Source organism: Pinus tabuliformis, chromosome 7 (assembly GCF_031772625.1).
Source record: "Pinus tabuliformis cultivar Carrire ecotype Pingquan chromosome 7, CPIR1, whole genome shotgun sequence".
NCBI lineage: Eukaryota > Viridiplantae > Streptophyta > Pinopsida > Pinales > Pinaceae > Pinus > Pinus tabuliformis.
The window spans coordinates 1,133,895,382-1,133,919,822 of NC_142293.1; the positions used below are offsets into that span (position 1 = coordinate 1,133,895,382).

The 24,441-nt window shown below is 38.8% G+C and overlaps 1 protein-coding gene across 3 annotated transcripts in view; it reads right to left on the reverse strand.

Annotated features, from left to right (window-relative positions):
* Nucleotides 1-3,011: 3,011 nt before the first annotated feature.
* LOC149251508 (S-adenosyl-L-methionine-dependent methyltransferases superfamily protein) overlaps nucleotides 3,012-24,441 on the reverse strand; it is an 87,712-nt gene continuing 66,282 nt past the window's right edge. For all 3 annotated transcript variants that reach the window (XM_089459474.1, XM_089459473.1, XM_089459472.1), the window contains 2 exons: nucleotides 3,677-3,816; nucleotides 3,012-3,543 (listed from right to left, as the gene is read on the reverse strand). In XM_089459474.1, the coding sequence (XP_089315600.1) occupies nucleotides 3,511-3,543; nucleotides 3,677-3,816 (173 nt within the window). In that variant the 3' untranslated portion in view covers nucleotides 3,012-3,510. The remainder of the gene's footprint in view (nucleotides 3,544-3,676; nucleotides 3,817-24,441) is intronic.

A 24,441-nucleotide genomic window follows, 5' to 3' on the forward strand; every position in this document is an offset into this window, starting at 1 on the left:
AAGTGTGGTGTTGTGAAGAAGTTGGGAATTCATGGGGGTAGAAAGAACTTTCAAAAAAGATGTGGTTGCAACCACATGACAATGCAAGGGATGCAAGTACTCAAATTTTGGGCACAAAGATGTTTTCCAAGCCTGCTAATTTAGGTACTACTATAAAAATAATGAAAAGGCATAATAAATAAAAGGTGTTTAAAGATTTTTTTAAGTTTGCATCTTTCTGGTATTTGAAACATGTCATAAAAGCCATGTCACCAAGGACGCAGACTAAAATGATAGCGAAGTTGGTCCCTAGTACATCCTATCCCTTAGGTACTACTATAAAAGTAATGAAAGGGCATAATAAATAAAAGGTGTTTAAAGATGTTTTTGAGTTTGCGTCTTTCTGGTATTTGAAACATGTCATAAAAGCCATGTCACCAAGGAAGCAGACTAAAATGATAGCGAAGTTGGTCCCTACTACATCCTATATATCCCTTCTGCCTTTTGATTTTTATCAAGATTCCATGACCATTGTTGAATACAGAAAAAAAATGGATGTTTGTTTAGCAATTTTATTAATCTTACTGCGATTACTACATCCCATCCCTTCTGCCTTTTGATTTTTATCAAGATTCCATGACCATTGTTGAATACAGAAAAAAATGGATGTTTGTTTAGCAATTCTAGTAATCTTACTGCAACAAAGCAAATACGACTTAAAAGAGGGTTAGAATTTGTCTTTGGTGTTATCCAAATCTATATTATTGTTGTAAGATCAATGTCAAGCAAGTTTAGTAATCTTACTGCAATAGCTTCGAACAAAGAAAATCTGACTTAAAAGAGGGTTATAAGATCAATGTCGAGGGTCAAATAGATAAGAAAAAAGGGATTAGTATTTGTACATAGTCATCAGAAAATGACGACAAATCAACCAAGTCAGTCATCGTTACAGTTTCCCTTGTTTCACAACAAAGGTGATGAAGACAGAAAATAGCATTAGTTCCTCTATGATGTCATCTAGAACGCACTGAATAACCATAGATGCAATATGAATTGTGGAAATCAAAACAATTTACAGAAAATAGCATTAGTTCCTCTATGATGTCATCTAGAACGCACTGAATAACCATAGATGCAACATGAATTGTGGAAATCAAAACAATTTACGTTAGTTCCTCTATGAGGTCATCTAGACACACACATAACCATATAGATGCAACATGAATTGTGGAAATTCAAAACAATTTACATTAGTTCCTCTATGAGGTCATCTAGACACAGATAACCATAGATGCAACATGAATTGTGGAAATTCAAAACAATTTACAAGGAAAATCTGTATGATGGTATATGAAGTTCAGTGTACGTAGTGTTCCCATTTTGTATGCTGTGATTTTGGTTTAGTTAAGAGTATAATTCATAAAGAAGTTTTATAATTCAAAGTCAAAATAGGAGGGCATTGTGGAAAGATTAAACAAAAGGTTGGTGAAATCATCCAGAAGTATGACAGAGTTCTACGATTTGATGAGTTTGTGAAGTGTACACCATTCAATAGGTACAAGAAGGAATAATTTATTGGTGGGTTGTTACCTCACCTATAGATGTCATTTCAACAATAGCAGTTGTTGACACAACTAAAAGATTTGGGACTTGCTATGTGACTAATTCTATTAATGGATTGGCTTAAGCCTCAGTTTTAGGGCTGCTTCCAAGGTTAACATAACCATAGTCCTAATACCACTTGACTACTATATTCAAGCATACTCAACACTAGCAAAGGGAAATAGCATGCAAGGGAGATAAACAGGATGGAAGGTAGGTAATGTGGTATATGTGCAAAATAGAAGGCCGCCAATGGAATGACTACACTATGGAACAAAGATATGTCATGCTAGTGACTAATTCGTTTATGGGAAATATGTCAGGAAAAGTAGATGTTGGACCCTATATAATATGTAGGCATCCCATACACAACCCTCATCATTGTCCATAGAAGTATAGTAGTATTATGTTGGTAGTACATTAGGACTTTGACAGGATAAGCACTCATCATACAAGAGATCGTGATTTAAGAAAAACATATCTGTAGTTGAGTTAGAGGGAGGTGGCAATAGAGGGTAGAATCAAAACCATGATAATCCAGCACTAAGGAATGATTTGAATCATCTTCCACCACGATGTGATGATATGATACAAATTATGCACACTTGTCCGTAGCCTCTGCATCATTGCAGCCATTTCCAAAAGGCTGAGCATAACACTCAGGATTGTCCAGAGCTAATTAAAAGTGGGAAGCATAGGATAGAAAACAATGGGGAAAAAACATGTTCAAACTTCAATCCCAGTTATAAATCATCGGTGGTGGCTTGTGGGTCACTATTAGATAGGCACATATATCATCACCTATGGTGGGGCCAAAATATGAGTGGATTTGAGAGCCACAAATTAGAAAGTGATTCATAGAGCTACATACAGGGTGCTAGCCTTTAATCTAGCTTAATATAGAGGATGCTTGTGTAACCTATTTGAGGGGATCCTTGAAGTTGTCCGTGAGATTTCAATTCTACAATATTAGAAAAACCACTTTCTTGAGTCCAACCACAAACCGAAGGCCTAATCCCACCAATGTGATCTCAATTTAGCAAAAGCAAAAGCCCACTATAAGATTAACAAACTATCGGAGTTGAGACGATCAAACAAAACATATCATTTCCTCGCTATTTCCTTTGGAACCAATCCAAAATGGTATTCTAACTGAAGTATTATTATGTGGACCAATCCAATGTGATCACAATTTAGCAAAAGAAAAAGCAAAAGCCCACTATAAGATTAACAAACTACTGGATTTGAGACGATCAAGCAAAATATATCATTTCCTCGCTATACAAATCCAAAATGGTATTCTAACTAAGTATTATTATTATATGTGGACCAGAAAAATAAAGACTGCTTGCATGCTGCAACACTCTGCTCAAAAGTTGTGATAATCAGAAAGCACTGCACAAGGCAGAAAGAAATTACACATAAACACCTTCTAAGAAAGATTCCATGTTTGCACATTAGATTTCTTCCAGAGACATAAATTCCCAGGTATCAATATTTCAAATTTGTTACAGAAATCCCAGAGAGCAGAATTAAAAATATAAGATATAATAGTACTTCAAACATACACTACCAAGAGATCACCAGAACAGAAAAATCAAACATCCCAACAGTTGATAAATTTATACATGCCAGCCAATGGCATCACCCATATGATGGAGTTTAATATGGTCCGCTAAATTTGTTGCTGACACACTAACTACTCTATACATAGTATGGCAATTCATCCTTGTGCCTAGAGAACTTTTATCCCAGCCTCCAAGATACTTTATCAAGATAGGAATCCATTTATGTGAGCAACATAGCCCATTCAGAATGATTTATCATGACATGTAAAATGAATTGACTGCATCAAGCTCTTTCCTATTCTGCATTATATACAACCCCTGCTTAAGGTTTTGAATGACATTTTCCCTTCGAAGCTTCTCATTAATATACTTTTGTTGTATGCTGAGATGGATCCTGAGAAGACACGTTGAAGAACATTAAATTACACAAAACAATTAAATAACTCGTCAACTCCACCAGATGGCCATAACCAAAAACATGAAAACAACAGGTATCCAGTGATTTAATGCCAATTGCATAAACTTACCATAATACAAACATAAATATAATGTAAGTCGGGATCCTCAGAATGAAAACCTGGACCAAGGCTTCCATCATCATTCATTGGGATGGGATCAGTCACTGCCCAAGATGGAGTTTCCAAAGCTCTTCTAGACCCTGGTTTAGCTGCACAAAACAATTATTTTGGTTATCTGAAATTCCAAATGTCAAGAACCTGGGATGCCTACAAAGGGGAAAGAAACATCTCAAGAAATGGACAAAGTTATAATAAGATGTAACATCTTCAATTATTCAGAAACATGCATCATGCCATTTAAATGCTGCATATCTCAGAAGACTATGGGAAGAACTAGCTAAGTAATGGAGAACAGATGTTGACAAAAACAATCCCATACCCACACTTGCAACATAAAACCGTCTTTACAACCTTTGTAGTGCCAAATAAGACAAGTCTACACTGAATACAATTGAATGCATTTGTGTAATAAACTTATAGACAATGTTTAAACGCCATTTTCCATGAAAACAACACCGCAAACTAAAGAGTCACAATTGCAGAAATACAGATTGTGAACTCAATACTAGAAAACTTTGAAGATCTAAATTTAGGGTTAAAACGTTTGGGGAAGATAGAATAGCTTTAAACAATTAAATGCTTGATTAGCTAAAATATATCAAATAAATAGCCAATTGCTTGGCATAAACCTTTAAAAGTAGGGATGAAGTTCTGTCTCAGTTTAACCAATAGACAACTGTCTACTGAAAAATTGGCTAAGCCAAAAGAAACGTATAATTATATCTTGCTATTAGTTTTAATTCATATTCAGACAATACCCTCATCAAGTTGGAGAATACCATAGAACAGAGATTGACTCAGTTGGCTAGTTGTTGGGTCTAAGAAATATAAATACAAAATCACCAAATTATAAAACACAATTTTAACTTAAATCAATATGCATGGATTTCAAGCAGCAAAAATCAGGTCCACTGGAAGGCCAGCGCAAGTTACCAAAGAGTGTTCATATCCCAGTGTTTAATAATTAACTAATGACAACATTAGATTTTAATGAGCACTGTGCAGAGATGGCTGATGAGTAAAACTAATTACAAAGCACAATAGGGGTCCTGCTTTTTCTATACTTTTTGCATATGATGTTTTAGGCTAGAATCCTCAAAAATAATAATGATGTATAAGTTAGGCATGAGGAAGTAAGTCATATACTTTTTTCATATGAATCATGACACTTTTACTAAGGCTAGAATCTGCAATACTAAATAATGATCGACAAGGTAGGCATGCCAACAATCACATAATCTCTGCTGAAAGTTATGTAACTATTCATTAATATAATAAATTAGAAAGGCAGAACGTTAGTCTATTATATGCATACAAAATGAGCAGAATCTGCTTTTTTTTTCAAATGAAGTGCCTGCAATTCCAAAAGACTGGTAGAAAGTGGCACACAGCTATGATAATTCTAGGAGTACCAAACAGCCAAGTGACTGAAGCCTAAAACTAACTTCAAAAGTAACTAATACCCACTAAATATAAGCTTTAACCAATGAAGTGTCTTTAGCTTGGCGACCATAGATGCTTGCGCTGACCAAGAGCATTCTTCAGAATTTTCTGTCTCAGGAATCTCTGTCCAAATTTATCCTGCCATGTCACCATCTGAAGCAGCATTGCAGGCAATTTATATCGCCTAGTTTTCTTGTATCTTTTGGGAAGAACATTATGGCATCTCTTCCAGGCAAGGTAAGGTTCCATAATTGGTTTCAAGATATCCCAGGGCCATGACCCATCCCCACTGTCTGTAAATGGATGCCTCATTGTATCCTCCAAGTAATCAATCCAACAATAGTCTATCCGATCGATGCTGTTTAACTAACATGAATTCTTAAAGTCAAATCTGATGAGTTTAGAGAAGTGACCACCCATCATCCTTCACCGGACCATCATAACCTCACTCAAATGTAATTTGAGGCTGAATGTATGGAAAGATGAACTAGCCCTACTTAAAAGTCGTGGTAGAATATAACCACTAAAATATCCATTTAACAGCCATTAAACTGGCTCTGTGAAAATATCTCAAAACATTCAGCATTCAACAGATAGATCTCAGTGCATGCCTAGTCCCAAAGGTAATAGTGTTTAATTACTAATATGCTTCATAGTAGTCCCTCCCTTGGCCCAAAACCATAACTAGATGAGAACAGAAAAGGCCCAAGCAAACAAAAACCAATGATGCTCTATTAAACCTCCACCTTGGCCTCACACAATCTTAAGGTGGGGGTAGATGTTCTATCTTTAACACGTAGTAACAGAACATAGTTCCAGGTGATGAACCTTGTAAAAATGAGGCTTTGCATGGTCCAAATTGAATCATTCTGCATATTCTATGGCAGATTCTTTCATTCGCCCAACCAGAGGATAGGACTTCCTGCTAATAGTAAGCTGTGTTCCTCACAATCCTTATGGTGTATAGTAGTGCATTAACAAGCAGAAAGAAAAAAATGCTTAACTTGTGCATTTTTTAAGCCAGACTTTCAATTTGCCCCAAACTAGACTACACAGGAAATCTCATAGATTTGTGTCTTCACTCAAGTCAGTATCTAGTGTGTCTAGATCAAAACATTCCAAGTAAGAAAGCCAGAGTTTTCTAGTCCAAGTAAATAATCTATTCAAAACAGTGTATCTGATAGTAGGATATGGGTGCATCCATAACACAATAAACAAACATAATGGGAGAGCACAATAACTCACATACATAAATGGTGCTGCAGCAAGTACATCTACAGGGAGCTCAAGATGAGTTACCCACAATACATATACCGCTCTCTCAAGTTACTCCTTAATGCATCGTTATATCAAGCTTCAATTGGTTATGGTGGCTTAACCACCTAGCTCCTAGCCTCAACATTATAAGATTAATACGTTCAGATGCTATTAACATATTAAGTTCTTCACACCTATTTTTGCATTATAATCTAACACCCCCTTAAGTGACTCATATAATTGAGTGTACACCCACTCCCCCTCAATACAAGAATAAAATTCTCAACCTATTACCACCATCCTTACACAACACTCCAGACATTTATGATTCAAGGCTTCACAAAGAAAAAACACAACACAAATCCGAAAGACTGCATGTGGGTCAGCTCCCATCCACTGTCACCTGGGTAACCAACTACTGTGCCCACTGGTTTTTCTAGAAAAACCACCCGGGAATTTGCTAATCTTTCAACCACTCTAAAACATTGGATTGACATTGCTGGCATGCCAAAGGTAGGCCACTGATATGAATGTTGAATAAAAAATGACCATTGTGACCATCCCTCTAGTTGGAGACCTAACATATTCAGCCCCTCTATTTGGAGACCTTAGACAAACTCAGTCCCTCTATCTAGAGACTTCTCCCAGTAGGTGTATGGGTTCTCTCCCAATCCCTACCATACAAGCATTTTGGGCACTCCCCCACATCATACACAGGCTTTCTCTATCTCTCTATTTTCTGGGGATCCGGAGTTATATCATCTTCAATCATTTTCCTCTGTTGCCTTAATGCTGGAATGGTCAGTTCCAGAAATGATAACTAACTCCATTGAGCCAGTACCAACCCACGAATTTCAACAAATAAACTTTTTTCAAACAACATTAAAAACCCATGACACTTGTACAACCAATCAAATGATATGAACCTCAAACAAAAGTAATTAACCAGGGTATTTCTTCCAAGTTTGCTCCAAGGGACTGCAATTTCTGGGCATTTCTTCTGCATAAATTCTAGGCATCACTGCCATCCAAAATTCTGCAGATGCCTTCTCATGGCTGCTAAGGCATCTTTCTGCCAACATTAATCTCTGTTACATCAACTAGGAAATCTTTTTCTGACTAGGGTTACATATCCAATTCAGGTTACTTCTTGTTTGAAGAAAAACAGATTTAAATTCTGCTAAAAATGGGTACATTGTCTGCTCCGCATAACTGGATTTCTGGGTTGCTTTCTCCTTGATCTGTCTAAAAAAAATGGGTCTGCTATTCTTATAAAAACAAATTCACTGTTCTGAGAAAAAAAGATCCGCTCAACTTTCTGCAAGAAGCATCTGCTTCTCCTCATAAGCTTCACATTGGTAGTCTGCCCATGCTGTGAATCTGGCCAAGCCTGTGTCTGGAAAAAACGCTGCAGTCTGCAACAAAAAAATTGGATTTTCTTTGTATCACTATCTCATTCACAGTCAACATATGCTGAATATTAACTTTCCAAATTTTCCTTTGCTCATGGATGCTCTACAAATTTATTTACGACATCCAGGCTTTACTGCCTTGGGGTTCATCTCTCCCAGATTTGTCTGTTATTGCCATGGGTTTCTCAAACAGTTTTTGCTCTCTGTCCCCTGCTACAAAGGCTCTCTAAATTTTTACTGTTTACATGCTGCCACAAGGCCCATCTCGATTTGCCTGCAATCCAAGCCTTTATTCTGTCATTATCAAGGGATCCCACAACATCAAACATTTTCCTCTCTTCCCTTTCATTTTTTTATTTTATTTTCTTCCCAAGTTTCAACTTTAGAAACTTCTTTTAAAATTAAAAATCCTCATTGCCATTGGCAGCTTCAACTAGTCTTCCACACTTTTATTTCCTATCACAGGACTTCTGCACTTACATAACCTCATCCTTGTCTGTCCAAGGTCCAGTGAGCAACGGAATTCAATCAGTCACAGTCCGAGTCTCCAATCCAACAAGATCTGCTTTGTTCTGGAATCAATCTTCAATCTTCACCGACTACAAGACGAGTACCCACTCTGATACCATGTAGGATTTCATACAGGTACATACATAACACAGTAAAAAAAACATAATTGGGGAGAATAATAAATGTGAGAATCAGAATTCTTACTGCATTTGATTTCTTTAGGCCTCAGCAATTCACGCTTCTAAAGCAAAGCCCATCACAGCAAAATTCTCATACACATTTATTTCTCCTGCAGAAATCAACCTTATTGTGAACAATAAATGTTGTATATTAGAGATGCTGCAGAATATACAACTCTATAGGAGTCTGAAGTAGGCTACCCCGATAAATCTACCGCTCTCTCAAGTTACTCGTCCATCAATACATCAATATATTAGCACCCTAAATTGGTTATTTAGGTTCAAGCTCAACCACCTAGTCATTGGCCTTTATTATAGTATAAGCATGCTCGCATGTCACTAACATATTAAGTGACTAGTATAAATTTCTGCTCACATGTCACTAACATATTAAGTGAGTTGTATATATTTCTGTGTTTTATTCTAACATTGACAAGCTAGAGATCCAATGAATCCTTGCATCTCCAAATGGGTACATAAATTTGGCCTGATAACTTATGGCACCACATAGAATTGGCACTATTCATACATCTAACCACAATCACCCATTTTAAACTATGTAGTAAAAAAAAAACAAGAGAAAGGTGAGAGAGAGTCTGAGTGAGAGATGTATTATATCAATGTGTTCGATTACGTTTTTTCCTAAATAATAATTTGACTCTTTGTCATCTTGATAGCACTTAGATTGTCAAAATAAAAAAGTATTAGGTTGCATTTGTGGAAGCTTCAAATCCCTTCAAATTTGAGGATACCACACTGCTTCACAAGTTGCTCCAACTGCTACATTCTATTCTGCTTCTATTATTGAAAGCATTACCACAGGTTAATTTTTATTTAACCATGAATCACTCCACTACCAACGGTAAAAAGATAACTTCTTGTAGATTTCCTTTCATCTACATCACCTTCCCAATCTGCATCTGAAAATGTTAGTTGGTGTAGCTTGGACAGATGTTCTAGTCTCAAGATTGCGTCTATGAGACTAGGGAACACATTTTCTCCAATACCCAGAAAAGGTTTCGTGAGAAAAGGCCTTGATTAGATTTAATTAAGCAGATAATATATTTTCCTAACTTACGGAAATAAGCTTATTTCATCAATATTAATTGGGGTAATTCAATTTTCCTCTAAAGAATTCCGGAAAAGTCACTTGATGGGGTCAAATTTGTGTTGAAATTTGGGGCAACTTCAGGATGAATTTCCCCAAGGAAAATCCAATTACCCCAAATAAAGCCCATTGTGCCCCAAAGATAATTTATATTGGTTAAAGGGAAATATTGTTATTGACTTGTTTGGGGCATTCCTCTTATTATCTAATGTGACACAAAATTTTGGCAAGCAATCATTAAAGAGAAATATATTTAAATATTACTTTGAGCAAAATTTGAACTAATATTTCCCTCCAAATCTACAAGTCAGTTTGGCTCCTTTAAGTCACCCATTCGACCACAAGGAAGCCTATAACATATGTGATCGATCCATCTCCAAAAAGTAATTTGAATTCACTCATCTTCTGAAATGGTGCGAAGATCTGAGGTTGCATTTAATTGGATAGGTGCAAAGAGACTTTGATGGCAATAATACTCTATGATGGCTCAAATCTATTTTCTGTGGTGGTTTGTATACTCTATGATGGTTCGCATATATACATATATATATATACACCTTGCAATGTCTATGATATGTCGGCAATTATCTATGACTCGATTTTTATTGTGGCTCGCATCTAATAACTATGGCACGCACTGTAACTTTTGTGGAACGCATTTGGCACAGGGTGATATTTTTGTGGCTTACATATAACCTCTATGGCTCACTTAGTTTATTCTCGATGGCCCGCATCTCTGAGGCTTGCGTTTATTCTCGATGGCCCGCATCTCTGAGGCTCGCTTTTATTCTCGATGGCCCGCATCTATGCATCATGGTCTGCATACATATCACAATGACATCACTTATACTCTTTGGCATACTCGTTTCATTACAATGGCATCGCTTATACTCAGTGACTCGCTAATCTTTGTAGCATTGTATTGCATTATAGTGACGTCGCTCATTACAATGGCATCATTCATAAAATGGCATCGCCCATACAGCGGCATCGCTCATACCCTGTGGCATTGCTTATTTTTTGTGTTATGGCTCTCGTTCTCTGTGGCGTGCCTCGCATTCTCTATGGCTCATATATTTCTCTATGGTTCGCATATCTATATCTGTGGAAGGACAAGATCTATGACAGTTCCATATATATGCTAGTGGTGTTACAAATATTCATGGAAAACCTTGCAACAATATGGTTGTGATAATAATATATGGCGGGTAACCTAGATGCATGACCTTGACCTTGATATGGGAGCGACATTGACATGTCAATGATCTAATATAACACATTGACATTTTCACAGTGACTCTAGTATCGCAGTGACCTAGATAATAATAACCCTATATCAATGACCTAGATCTATATGACAGTGATCTTGATAGTGACCTTGATGTAGTGACCTTTGACATGGCAGTAACCTTTGAAATATGACTATGTGTTCATAACAATGATGGCAGCTATGAATGGCATGCTATGACAGTGCAGTGATATATGAGTTGATATGATAGTGATGAATGGCATGATATGACAGTGTCCTTATGACAAGTTGACAAGTGCTACTTGAGACAGAGATCTATGCTATATATAATGAATTGGAGGTAGCCCTCTCAATGGTTTTGGGAATGTTTCTTCCATTGACTTGTGAGGATCATGTATGATCCCAGGTTGGCCCTAAGTGGCCTAATATGATTGATGTGTCTCATTCTTGTTATACATTGCATCTCAGTTGAACATTTGATGAATAACTAAGAAGAATTTGGTTGGGTTTTCCCCCTTGTGGTGATTTGCCCTAGTCTCTGACCTAAATCCTGGTGTCTTTATTGTGCATGCTTTTCTTCTATTGTTCCTTATTGTTTCATTGCATTGTTGATGTTATTGTTCTCTCTAAATTATTGTTGATAATGTTATGATGTTATGGGTGAATGTAATGTGAAAATATTGAAAAGTTTAAAAACACAATTATCTACAACAAAAAACAATTTAGCCCTATTATTAACATGGGATCAGAGCTAGGTTGAAGAAAAGTCATTGAGATGACCCCCATGAAGGAACCTAAAGAAGATGGCAAAGACCTAAAAGTATGCTACGGTTTGGAGGAAACCCTAGGAAGCCTTTGTTTTTGCAAATAGAAGCTAGGATTTTAGAGAAACCCTGGTAGTGGCCTTGATATGGAAAAGGCCTAATTTGGAGAAACCCTAGATGGACTTAACTCCTATCCAAAAGGAGATGATATGATACAAATCCAATACATTGATAAGTTAGGCTTGGTTGTCGATGAAAGGGACCTATACAAGTGGTGCTCAAGAGGGTGCACTACTTCTGAAGATGACACAGACATATGGCTAATGGGCAGTGGCTCTTGGAGGCAAGATCAAGAGGGAGCAGATAGCTTCCTACAATCCTCATTAAAGTTCTTGGATGAGGATGTGATCAACGAAAGCAAATCCTTCTTAAAGATTATCAAGATGTAGAGCATTGTAGGAAGAGTCAGCTCTCAGAGGGAGTTGGTGAAGGAAAATGAAGAAGCCACTCTCCTATTTAGGAAAAGGAAGACAATCCTACCTCATCATCAAGTACAGTTTCATTATGTTTATTTATTTTGCTATTATTGCTCTTGCTTTTGTCATAGGGTCATCAAGTACAAAGAATGGACGCAAGGACCTAGTCCTCAATATCGAGATTGAGAAGGATGTAGACCCATGCCATGATTAGAGTATCACTTGAAAGTTGCACAAAAGCTCAAACCTTGAAGGAAGGATCCCCACCTCTTAGGTTGATGTCTATGACTGAAGAAGCTTCCTATTCAGAGAGAGTAGATGCATTATGTACGTGAAGTTGTTCCCCTTGATATACCTAAGGAAGAAGCGTACTTAAAGCTACCTCAAGTCTTTAAGGCACACGAGATGAGACTCATGATTACAGATTGAAGAAAGTCCCATATGGACTCAAGCAAGTCGATTAGGGCTTGGCATGCTTGGATTGAAGGTCATTTGATGCAACCTCCCTTCATGATTGAAGGTATGTCCTTGATGTTGGGTTTTATATATGCTAACAATTCTTTTATGACAAGGATCAGATCATCTCCATGTTCAGTGCAAGAGGGAGTTGACCTCTAAGCCTTGAAGAATCATAAATGTAGCAAAGAGATGATGAGGACTTCCTTGTTAAGGGAAGTATGTTGTCAAAGACTTGGCATGACGAATTACACTGAAGCAGTTGAGAGAGACTCCTCTTCAAATATAGAATTGGTGGATCCCATGATGAACAGGCAGCGAGGTGGATCCCATGATGAATAGGCATGTACTTTGGGCCAGGTAGACCCTAGACACATATATTGGGTTGTTGCTAAACATGTGCTAAGATATCTACATGAAACTATTAATCATGGACTAAGATACACTGTCGGACTTTATGGATACACCGATGTTGACTAAGGCTGAAAATGTTGTTGACAAGAAAAGCACATCTGGGTGCTACTTTAGATTAGGTCTACCATGATTTCCTTGATGAGCAGGACGCAAAAGTTTGTAGCTTTGAGTACAGCAAAGGTAGAATACATTGCTGCTAGGATGGCTAGCTCTGACACAATATGGTTGAGTAAGCTCTTTGAAGAGTTGTTTGAGCATGTGTTGGACATGACTATGATATCTTGCGACAATCAAAGAGGGATTCGACTTTCATAAAATCTCATGTCCCATGTCGGATCAAAGCACATTGAGATTAGATATCACTATATCCAAGACATGGTGCAGAAGGAGCAGTGAGGCTCCGACAGTGATTTGGTTTGGAGCAGAAGAGCAACTTGGAGTTGTGGAGAAAGTATCCCTTCCGGGAATGGATCCTGCTTGATCACGAACACTGACCTTTGGGAGCTGCTGGGGGTGTGGGGTACTCCTTGGAACTATAGGGTCGGCAAATCCTTATCTTTTGATAAGTTGATCTTCCCTATCCTTGGAGCTATAGGGTCAGCGAATCCTTATCTTTTGGTTAGTTGATCTCCCTTGGTCAAATTTGGGATTGACGAAGTATACACCTAAGCATGCATCCTACTCACAAGTTGGGGTTTTTGGGATTACCACTCATTTGGCCAATGAGTGAAAAGACTTAGGTCAGCAAATCTTTACCTATGGTAGATGCATCTGGTAAATTGATCTCCCTAAGTCTGGGATGCATGATGTTCGACCACTTGATCATTAAGGATCAAGTTGGGTGACATAGGGTCGACAGATCTTTGTCACTTGTGGCAAATCGATCTCCCCTATTGTCAAAGATATAGGGCCAGAAGATCTTTACCCTATCGATCTCCCCTATTATCTAGATGGATTTTTTTTATCAGCCAGTTGGACATGGAGTCAGAAGATCTTTGTCACTTATGGCAAATAGATCTCCCCTATCGTCCTTGATATAGGGTTGGAAGAACTTTACCCTAGTGGAAAATTGATCTCCTCTCTGATGATTTTTCTTCTTTGGATCGTAACATCATTGTTCAACAGAGATGAAGGTCATGGAGCTTGACCTGGAGACCAATAGGGTTTGGAGGATCTTTACCCTTGTGGTAAATCGATCTCCCCTATCGTCGATTGTGGATTATTCTTCTTCTATGAGACGAGACGAGATGAGACGAGAAGAGACATGATGCAGCAGACATGTACATCCAAGATGAGATTTGTGACGCAAATGGAGTGTTGAAATTTGGGGAAACTCCAGGATGAATTTCCCCAAAGGAAAATCCAATTACCCCAAATGAAGCCCATTGTGCCCCAAAGAGAATTTATATTGGTTAAAGAGAAATATTGATATTGACGTGTTTGGGGCACTCTGTTGGCATTATGATACAAGTGTTGTCCTTGATGGCAACTCACTCAGAGACAGGTACAAGTGATGGCAACTTGATCAGAGGACAGATCTCAGTACAGCAGGACAAGAAAGAGATATACGCAGGTTCATTAAGGAAAATCAGCGTGTACACGCAGGTTGGCTTCACTAAAAGCGCGTACATGTGGAAAACTTACCTTTGGTCCGTGGCAGTAGTCCTTGGAAGTTGTGCCTATGGTTTTGGACCATGGTGTCACGACGGACGTGTTGATCCCTAGTTTAGAAGTTGATGGTATTGTGTTACTATGGTTTTGGACCGTGGTAATAAGGAGAAGATCATTAGGCCAGATGTGAGTGAGTGGGTATGAGTGATGAAGATCTGAGGAAGTGTGAGATCCAAATGCTGGTTATGGGTTGGTGATCTGAACCAAGGTTTCACTCAAGTGAAGGTTGGGGCCTTTTGTAGGTTGGCGCCTACGTACTAGTAAATGGATCGGCTAGTACAAGAGCTAAGAGGGTTGTAGCCTTCTGCAGGTTGCAGCCTGCGTGCTGGTAAAGGACTGCACCAGTACATTGTAAAAGAAGTTTCTTATTAAAGGAAGATAGAAACAAATTGTAGCAGGTGGTTTTCGCCCACATTGGGTTTCCACCTTATATCATGGTGTTCATGTGTGTGGCCTTTGTGTGATGATCTGTTCTGTTATACTGCACCTGTTTACTGTTAATATGGTTAATAATGTTCTGATGCATTTACTGAAGATAAGCTAACTGAATCATAAGATTTCTGGATATACGCTAGTTGCTTTAGACACAGTAGCGTATACACGCGGGTTCACTTAACTGAAGTAGCGTATATGTTTCTGAGTATGAAATTGAAAAAGTTTTATTGACCTGATAATACTGATTCACCCCCCCCCTCTCAGTATTATTTCCAACAATTGGTATCAGAGCCAGGGTCTTCAGAGAAGCTTGATCGCTTGAAGGAGATTCGTAGAACAATGGGGAAGAAAGCGCGTCAGAAGAAGAAGACAGCTCAAAGGAACAATGACAACCTGCCGTTGAGTGGAAGCAAGTATTCAGATCCTGAATCACCTCAGATTGAAGATGGACAAGCAAATGAAGCATCAGATCAAATCATAGATCAGCAAGATCTACCTAGCAAAAGGGAGAATGCCCTCAAAGAAGAAATCATCAGATTAAAAGATCAGTTGGAATGTGCCTCCAGAATTCGACAAATGCTGCTAGCGCTGAATGAAGAGCAAGAAAACGAGATCCTCAAACTAAGGCATCAATTGGATGAAGGAAGGAAAGCTGAAGAAACCTTGAAGAAGCAATGTCTGGAAAAAGAAGAACAACATCAAGTTGAGGTAAATATCTTGAAAAGTAAATTAGAAGAAAAAGATAAACTATTACAATTTCAAGATAGTACTAAGATCTTGGATGATATTCTTAGTAGTCAAAGGTCCCCTGCTATCAAAACTGGTCTTGGTTTTCATGAGTCTATTGAAGGTGAATCTGGTTCACAAAGTAAGACAAGAAACTCTAATGCAAAATTTGAAAGGCTCTACAAGGAGATGAAAGGACAACCCCATCAACAATCAAGGAAAGAGACTCCTCAAAGAAAATCCTTTACTCCTCCCATGAATAATGTTGAATGCCATGTATGTCATAATCTTGGACATGTTGCAGCCATATGTAGAAGAAGAAGGTTTCAAGACCATCATGCAGAAAGATCATCACATTCAAGGTACTTTAATGGATATTGCCTTTCTTGCAATATGTTTGGTCACAAAGCTGCCGATTGCTATAAGAGGAATATGAAACATGTAAGATGCTATGCATGTAACAAGTTTGGACATAGAGCAAAAGATTGCAGGAACAAAGCTCATGATAAAAAGAAATCATCAACATGCTTGAAGATATGGAAGAAGAAGGAAGTTCAGTCAGAAAGATGTGGCACAGCACAGGGTACTCAGCACAGCACAGACATAACAAACTCAGGGGGAGCTGAAAGTGTCAAACTTCAGTGTTCTAATTCTCATACGCAAGTTTCATGAAGGAAATCCGCGTATATACGCGAGTTTCACACTGCAAAATCGCGTATATGTCAGTCTGAAGAAATGCAGTGGGGATAGGCTCAGAAAAGGGGTCTGATATGATTCAGTCCAATATCTGCTCTCTTGGTTAACGATTACAGTCTGCTGAGGATGTTTGGAAATGTTTTGATACTTGTAAGATGTTAGAAGTGTTTAATCCTAACTTGATGATGATGAGATCTTGATGCTTATTACTGATGTATGCATGATCAGATCTAACTACAGATGGCACAGGGTCAGGGGGAGCATATACTTCAAATAATGCATTGTTGGCATTATGGTTAGAAGTTGTTGATAAAGTCTATGAAGCTAAATGATACATCTTGCTATTTGATCAAAGGAATGGTATTGCAGGCTGTTGCTTATGGTACAGATCACATATGATGAATGATAGTCATGGTCTTGAATGAATGGCTGGTCTTAGAACTTGCATCTGCTCAGGGGGAGCATGGATGGATTGATACAACTTGGCATATACAAAGGGGAGCCCAATCAGAAATTTCAGCATGTACTCAGGGGGAGTATGGATAGCAAAAGGTATACCAAAGAAGAGAATATCTTGGTCCGCCCTTTGCCCTTGATGTCAAAGGGGGAGAGTGACTTGGTGTGGTGGTTGCCATCAAGTCCAAAGGGGGAGATTGTTGGCATTATGATACAAGTGTTGTCCTTGATGGCAACTCACTCAGAGACAGGTACAAGTGATGGCAACTTGATCAGAGGACAGATCTCAGTACAGCAGGACAAGAAAGAGATATACGCAGGTTCATTAAGGAAAATTAGTGTGTACACGCAGGTTGGCTTCACTAAAAGCGCGTACATGTGGAAAACTTACCTTTGGTCCGTGGCGGTTAGTCCTTGGAAGTTGTGCCTATGGTTTTGGACCATGGTGTCTCGACGGACGTGTTGATCCCTAGTTTTGAAGTTGATGGTATTGTGTTACTATGGTTTTGGACCGTGGTATTGTGAAGGGCCTAAGCCTATATAAGGAGAAGATCATTAGGCCAGATGTGAGTGAGTGGGTATGAGTGATGAAGATCTGAGGAAGTGTGAGATCCAAATGCTGGTTATGGGTTGGTGATCTAAACCAAGGTTTCACTCAAGTGAAGGTTGGAGCCTTCTGTAGGCTGGCGCCTACGTACTAGTAAATGGATCGGCTAGTACAAGAGCTAAGAGGGTTGTAGCCCTCTGCAGGTTGTAGCCCTCTGCAGGTTGCAGCTTGCGTGCTAGTAAAGGACTGCACCAGTACATTGTAAAAGAAGTTTCTTATTAAAGGAAGATAGAAACAAATTGCAGCAGGTGGTTTTCACCCACATTGGGTTTCCACCTTATATCATGGTGTTCATGTGTGTGGCCTTTGTGTGATGATCTGTTATGTTATACTGCACCTGTTTACTGTTAATATGGTTAATAATGTTCTGATGCATTTACTGAAGATAAGCTAACTGAATCATAAGATTTCTGGATATACGCTAGTTGCTTTAGACACAATAGCGTATACACACGGGTTCACTTAACTGAAGTAGCGTATATGTTTCTGAGTATGAAATTGAAAAAGTTTTATTGACCTGATAATACTGATTCACCCCCCCCCCCTCTCAGTATTATTTCCAACACACTCCACTTATTATTTAGTGTGACACAATTTGGGCATGCAATCATTAAAGAGAAATATATTTAAATATTATTTTCAACAAAATTTGAATTGATGATTCCCTCAAACTCTACAAGTCGACTTGGCTCCTTTAAGTCACCCATTCGATCAAAAGGAAGGCTATAAAATATGTGATCGGCCCATCTCCAAAAGGTAATTTGAATCCACTCATCTTCTGAAATGGTACGGAGATTTGAGGTTGCATTTCATTGGATAGGTGTGATGGCTCAAATCAATTTTCTGCGGTGGTCTGTATACTCTGTGATTCATCGGTAATTATTTATGGCTTGATGTTTATTGTGGCTTGCATCTAATAACTATGACACGCACAATAACTTATGTGGCTCGTATTTGGCACATGTTAATATTTTTGTGGCTTACATATGACCTTTATGACTCACTTAGTTTATTCTTGGTGGCTCGCATCTCTAAGGCTCATTTTTGTTTATGGCTTGTACTTTGTCTCTGTGCATCATGGTCCGCATACATATCATAGTGACATCGCTTATAATTTGTGGCATACTCGTTTCATTACAATGGCATCGCTTATAATTTGTGGCATACTCGTTTCATTACAATGGCATCGCTTATACTCAGTGGCTCACCAATCTCTCGAGCATTGCATTACATTATAGTGAAATGGCTCATTACAGTGGCATCGCTCATACAACGACATCGCTCATTACAATGGCATCGCTCATACAGCGGCATCGCTCATACCCTGTGGCATCACTTTTTTTCCTATGGTATGGCTCTCATTCTCTATGGTGTGCCTCACATTCTCTATGGCTCATATACTTCTCTATGGTTTATATATATATATATATATATATAGATATGGAAGGACAAGATCTATGACAGTTCCATATATATGCTAGTAGCGTTACAAATGTTCATGGAAAACCTTTCAACAGTATGGTTGTGCTAATAATGTATGGCAAGTAACCAAGATGCATGACCTTGACCTTAATATGGTAGTGACATTGACATGGCAACAATCTAATATAACACAGTGACTCTAGTATGGCAGTGACCTAGATGTCAATAACACTATATCAGTGACCTAGATCTATATGACATTGACCTTGATGCAATGACCTTTGACATGGCAGTAACCTTTGGAATATGATTGTGTGTTCATAATACGGATGGCAGCGATGAATGGCATGGTATAACAATTCAGTGATATATGACTTTATATGGCAATAATGAATGGCATGATATGGCAGTGTAGACAGAGACCTATGCTATATACAGTGAATTGGAGGTAGCCCTCTCAGTGGTTTTGAGAAGGTTTCTTTGATTGACTTATGAGGATCATGTATGATCTTAGGTTGGCCCTAGGTGGCCTAAGATGATTGATGTGTCTCATTCTTGTTGTACATTGTATCTCAGCTGAACATTTGATGAATATCTAAGAAGAAGAATTTGGTTGGGTTTTCCCCCTTGTGGAGTTTTGCCCTGGTCTCTGACCCAAATCCTAGTGTCTCTATCGTGCATAATTTTCTTCTATTGCTCCTTACAGTGTCGCTGCACTGTTGATGTTACTGTTCTCTCTACATAATTGCTAATTATGTTACGCTGATATGGGGTGAATGTAATGTGAAAATGTTGAAAAGTTAAAAAATGCAAATATCGACCGCAAAGAACAATCTAGCCCTAAAATTAACAAATTGTGATTAGATCATGGTTGATGATTTATCAATGAGAGATTATAAGAGTAAATCGAAGTGCACTTGGAGAACAGATCAATGAGAGAGGAAGACATACAGTTGCAGCGATAGCAAAGGCGCAGAGGCAACATAGGGACACCAATAACAAGGGTTTCAACAAGAATAATTGAGGAGTGATTGTCGGAGAAATTCTTCATGAGATTCCAACATTCTGTGAGGAAGGAATAGAGGCCAAATTATTTTGCAAAGAGGCAACACTAGCTAGTGCATATTAGCCAATGCGCATTACTGGGCAGCCAATTGATTTCCCGCTACTGGAGACAGGTGTCGGAGGAAATGTGAGTTGCAAGCAAACGAAGGGGTTGCAGGAACGATTTTCCTGTAGGAGTGCGAGTTTCAGTTGGGCTATACACACTTCCAGATTTTCCAGTGCAAGTTGCCGGCAAGAGGACGTGAGGTTTTGCAGAAGGAAACTTTGTGTTTCCAAATAGATTTTGCTAGTGGAGAAATTTACTAGAGCTTTGCCATTGTCGGGCAAGCAATTGATGTATTCTTTAATTTGATGAAGAATTAATAATAAAACCCTCATCTACAGTCTGGTTTTCCCTTCGAGGTTTTTCTAGGGACATTTGTCTGAAAATACTAGTGTTCATTATTTGTGTGTGCATAATTTTCTTTGTTCCTGTGGTTATTTATTTTTCTATAAAGTTGTGTTTTATTTAGTATTTGCCGCAAGTAAAATGCAGAAGATAAATAATTTAAATAGATAGGCGAATAATAACCAATAATTGAAATAGAATTAAAATTTCACATGGTATCTGAGCAGATCCAAGGGCGAAGGGAAGATCTATGCAGGCGGAGGGAAGATCTATGCAGGCAAAGGAAGAGAAAAGGCGATGATTTTAACCCAGTTCGAATTCTTCAGTTATTACTCCAGTTTATTTGAGTTGGCTATATTTCCAGACTTTCCAGAGATGGTCGCAGCAAGTTTGAGGGATCAGGACAGGCTGGATGGAGCCTCCAACTTTGGTGTTTGGAAGGCCAGAATGTCATTCTTTTTGGATAGGTATGGTCTGGAGGAGTATGCGGAGAATGTGATTGTCGTATTGACAAATCCACAACAATTGCCTACCTATAGAAAGGAAAGTGCCAAAACGAAGAGGATGATCTTGATGGACTCAAGGACCACATCATTCCACATATCTTAGAGAAATGGACATATCGTAAAATTGTACTAGGATCCTTTAGAAAATAGGAAAATGATTCTCAAGGAAAAGTTGACCATCAAGAAGAATAAGGGAGAAGACATGACTTACTACCTCGCCAGAGTTCGACTTGTCAGACATGACTTCGTTGTAGCTGGAGACAAGCCTAGTGATGATGATCTAGTGCGTATAGCACTCAATGGATTTTCCAAGGAATGGTGTATGTTTGTCCAAGTGATTTCTAGGCAAGACAAACTTCTGGATTGGGACCGCCAATGGAGTGATTTCACTCAAGAGGAGCTTAGGCTCAGCTTAGTCGATGGCACTAGTAGCAACAGCAAGGTACCGAAGGTTGAAAGGGAACAAGAGAACATTCCCTTAGTAGGGAAAGGAAAGGCAAAAAGGGGTCCAACAAGGGACCAAGCTCAAAAGGAGAGAAGAAGAAGAAGGACCTATCAAAGGTCAAGTGTTATGGTTGTCACGAATTTGGCCACTATGTTAGCGATTGCCCACAAAGGAAGAAGAAGGGAAAGAAGCAAGTAGCAGCTTCAGCAAATGATAGTTTTCCAACAGAATGGAACAGGAGTTTGCATTGATAGTTTTCCTATCTAGCTCGACTTCACAGGGTGTCTAGTACAAAGACAATGGAGCGTCATTTCACATGATAGGAGTTAGAGAGTACTTGTCTAGTTACAAGGAGGAGGACATCAAGTTCCAGATTCAGATGGGCAACAAGTCCAAGTTCAACCCAGTTGCAAGAGGGATTGTTCTATTTCAAAGGGAGAATGGCAAGCAGATACCTATCCATGATGCGTTGCATGTGCCAAGCTTGGGGATGAACTTGATCTTCGTATCCATCCTTCAGGATAAAGGATACATTGTTATCTTTAGATTGGAAAACGTGTTGTTGACACACAAGAATTGGAGGTCACCTATAGCAGTTGGAGTGAGGAGTGGCGGGTTGTACAAACTATAGATGGACACTCTGACAACACTAGTTAGCAGCAGTAGTCCAAGGGACCAGGGTGTTAGGATATTCCGACACATAGGAAATAGTTAAGTTCAACTTGGTCTAGTATAGAGTTAGGTATAGAGTTAGGTAAAGTGTGTTTCTTTACCGTTGTACATTTTGTAACTTACAATCCGACAGTCACGATATGTAGTGATCCGACGGTTCACTCTCTCCTCGGTATTACCGACACTTGATCCCTGGCTTGACACCGGATTGGTCCATGAGTTCTATTTAAAGCGCATGGAGGGTCATTGTTCGGGTAATCCGTGCATGAGAGAAGCTTATGTAAATTTTCATTCTTTGATTAATAAATTGCCTGTAGTAGCCACGTTGGCGCAGGCCGTGGACTGTTTCCCTCTTTGAGGGTTTTAACCACGTCAAAATACTGGTGTATTGATCTGTGATCTGGTTGTGAGCGGTGTCCTTTTGGTGTTCTTTCTGAGGAACTTACCCTGTAAATTCCTACATGGTATCGGAGCTATTTGAGGGTCGCGTCCGTTGGTGATCCAAATCTGAAGCCGGTAGAACTGCATCCGACTGCCGTTTCCTAGATCTGCTGTTTCTGACTGCTTTCGGGCCGAGAGGACTGCTCTGTTGTGTTCGGAGCATCTGTTCCAGTGAGGAACCCCTTTCGTTTCACGCGAAAAGGTTTTCGATAGCCCTAGCTGCGTCATTTTTAAGATCTGGAGGTATACAGTCTTTATTTGCAGTTTACTGTTATTTTCTCTCTGCTTATTTCGGTTTCGGTTTATTTAGTTTTTTTTAACCGGATCTATACCTTTCATTTCTGCGTATGCTCTTTGCCCTGCGACTCTGTGCGATCTGGGCAAATCAGAAACAGAAAGGAAGGATTTTTCTCATGCGTATGCTCTTTTCCCTGCACCTTAGTGTGATCTCGGAAAATCAGAAACATTGAGAAAAATATTTAGTTTTTCGGCTAAAGCTAACTTCGAGCCATAAGGTTCGTTTTCTTTGCATGTCCGTGTTGGGTTTTGTGTTTTGTGTTTTGTAGGGAAAAAGAGCTTTCTCAAGGCAAGCACGCAAACCAAGCCCCCCCCCCCCTCTCTCTCTCTCTCTCTCTCTCAAATTTTTTGTATAGATCAATTGGTTCAAAGCTATTTTAAGAGAGTAGAGGTCTTGGGTTCAAGTCTCCATTTTGTGGGGGCGGATTATTTCATTCCCGCACATTCGCGCACTTTGCCGGCAACTTCAACAAATTTTTTTCAAAAAGCCATAACTTCTTCATCCGGAAGCCTTTTTCAGAGCCGTTTTTTTAAAACAGCCTAATTTTTCGAGATCTATCCATTGGAACACTTACTTTCAGCATCTTCAGCTTCAGTTTTTTTTTAAAATGGAAAGTCCATGCCAAGTCATTCTTGACAGCACTAACTACTTCCAATGGATATCCTACATGGAAGATTTACTTAGAAGTAAAGGTCTCTACAGAATAGCCACAGGCCAAGAGAAGAAACCAAAAGATGAAGACAAGGCTGCAAAATGGGAAAATAGACAAGATCAAGCACGTGGTTTGATAGGGATGTCTATTTCTCCTGATCTTAGATTCCATATTGCAGAACTTGAAACTCTTCATGAAGCATTGGAACAAATCACTAAAGTTTTTGGGATTAAAAATGAAATTAGAGCCCATCAACTTGAAAATGAGTTGCTTACATTGGATCCTAATAATTTTTCTTGCATTGAAGATTTCTTGTCCAAATTCAAGACCCTTAGATATCTCTTGGAAGGTGTTAAGGTTAAAAAAGAAGATAGTAACCTTATTTATTCCATCCTTACTAAGTTGGGACCAGCCTACTCTGTATTTGTTTCCACCTTCCATTCTACAAGGGAAGCTTTCATTTGTCAAGGAAAAGACTACAAGGCCCCTTCCTTTGACTCTTTTTGTGATTCTTTAATAAGAGAACAAGAAAAACTCTTACACCTTGGTCTTCTTAATCTTGGAAACTCTTGCAAGAAAGCGTTAGCCGCCCAGCAGCAACCAAATTCAAAGAATCCTAAGAAGTCATATCCTAAAAAGAATGGTCCTAAACCAAACAAGGGTCCTAAGCAAACTCAGCCTCAAAATGAAAGATCATTTCAGCAAAATGATAAGACCAATAAAAACAAATGGAAGAAGACTGATAGACATTGTAACTTTTGTAATCGAGATGGCCACTTAGAATCTAAATGCTTTAAGAAGATGGAAGCCTTGGAAGCCGCAATGAAGAAACATAACATCCATGTGGAGCATTCTTCAACTTCAACTTCAACTTCATCTTCAGGAATGGCACTTTCTGCATGTCGCTGCCAATCATCTCAGTCTGGTTATGCATTAAATGTATCTTCTTCTTCTCATTCTCATGAG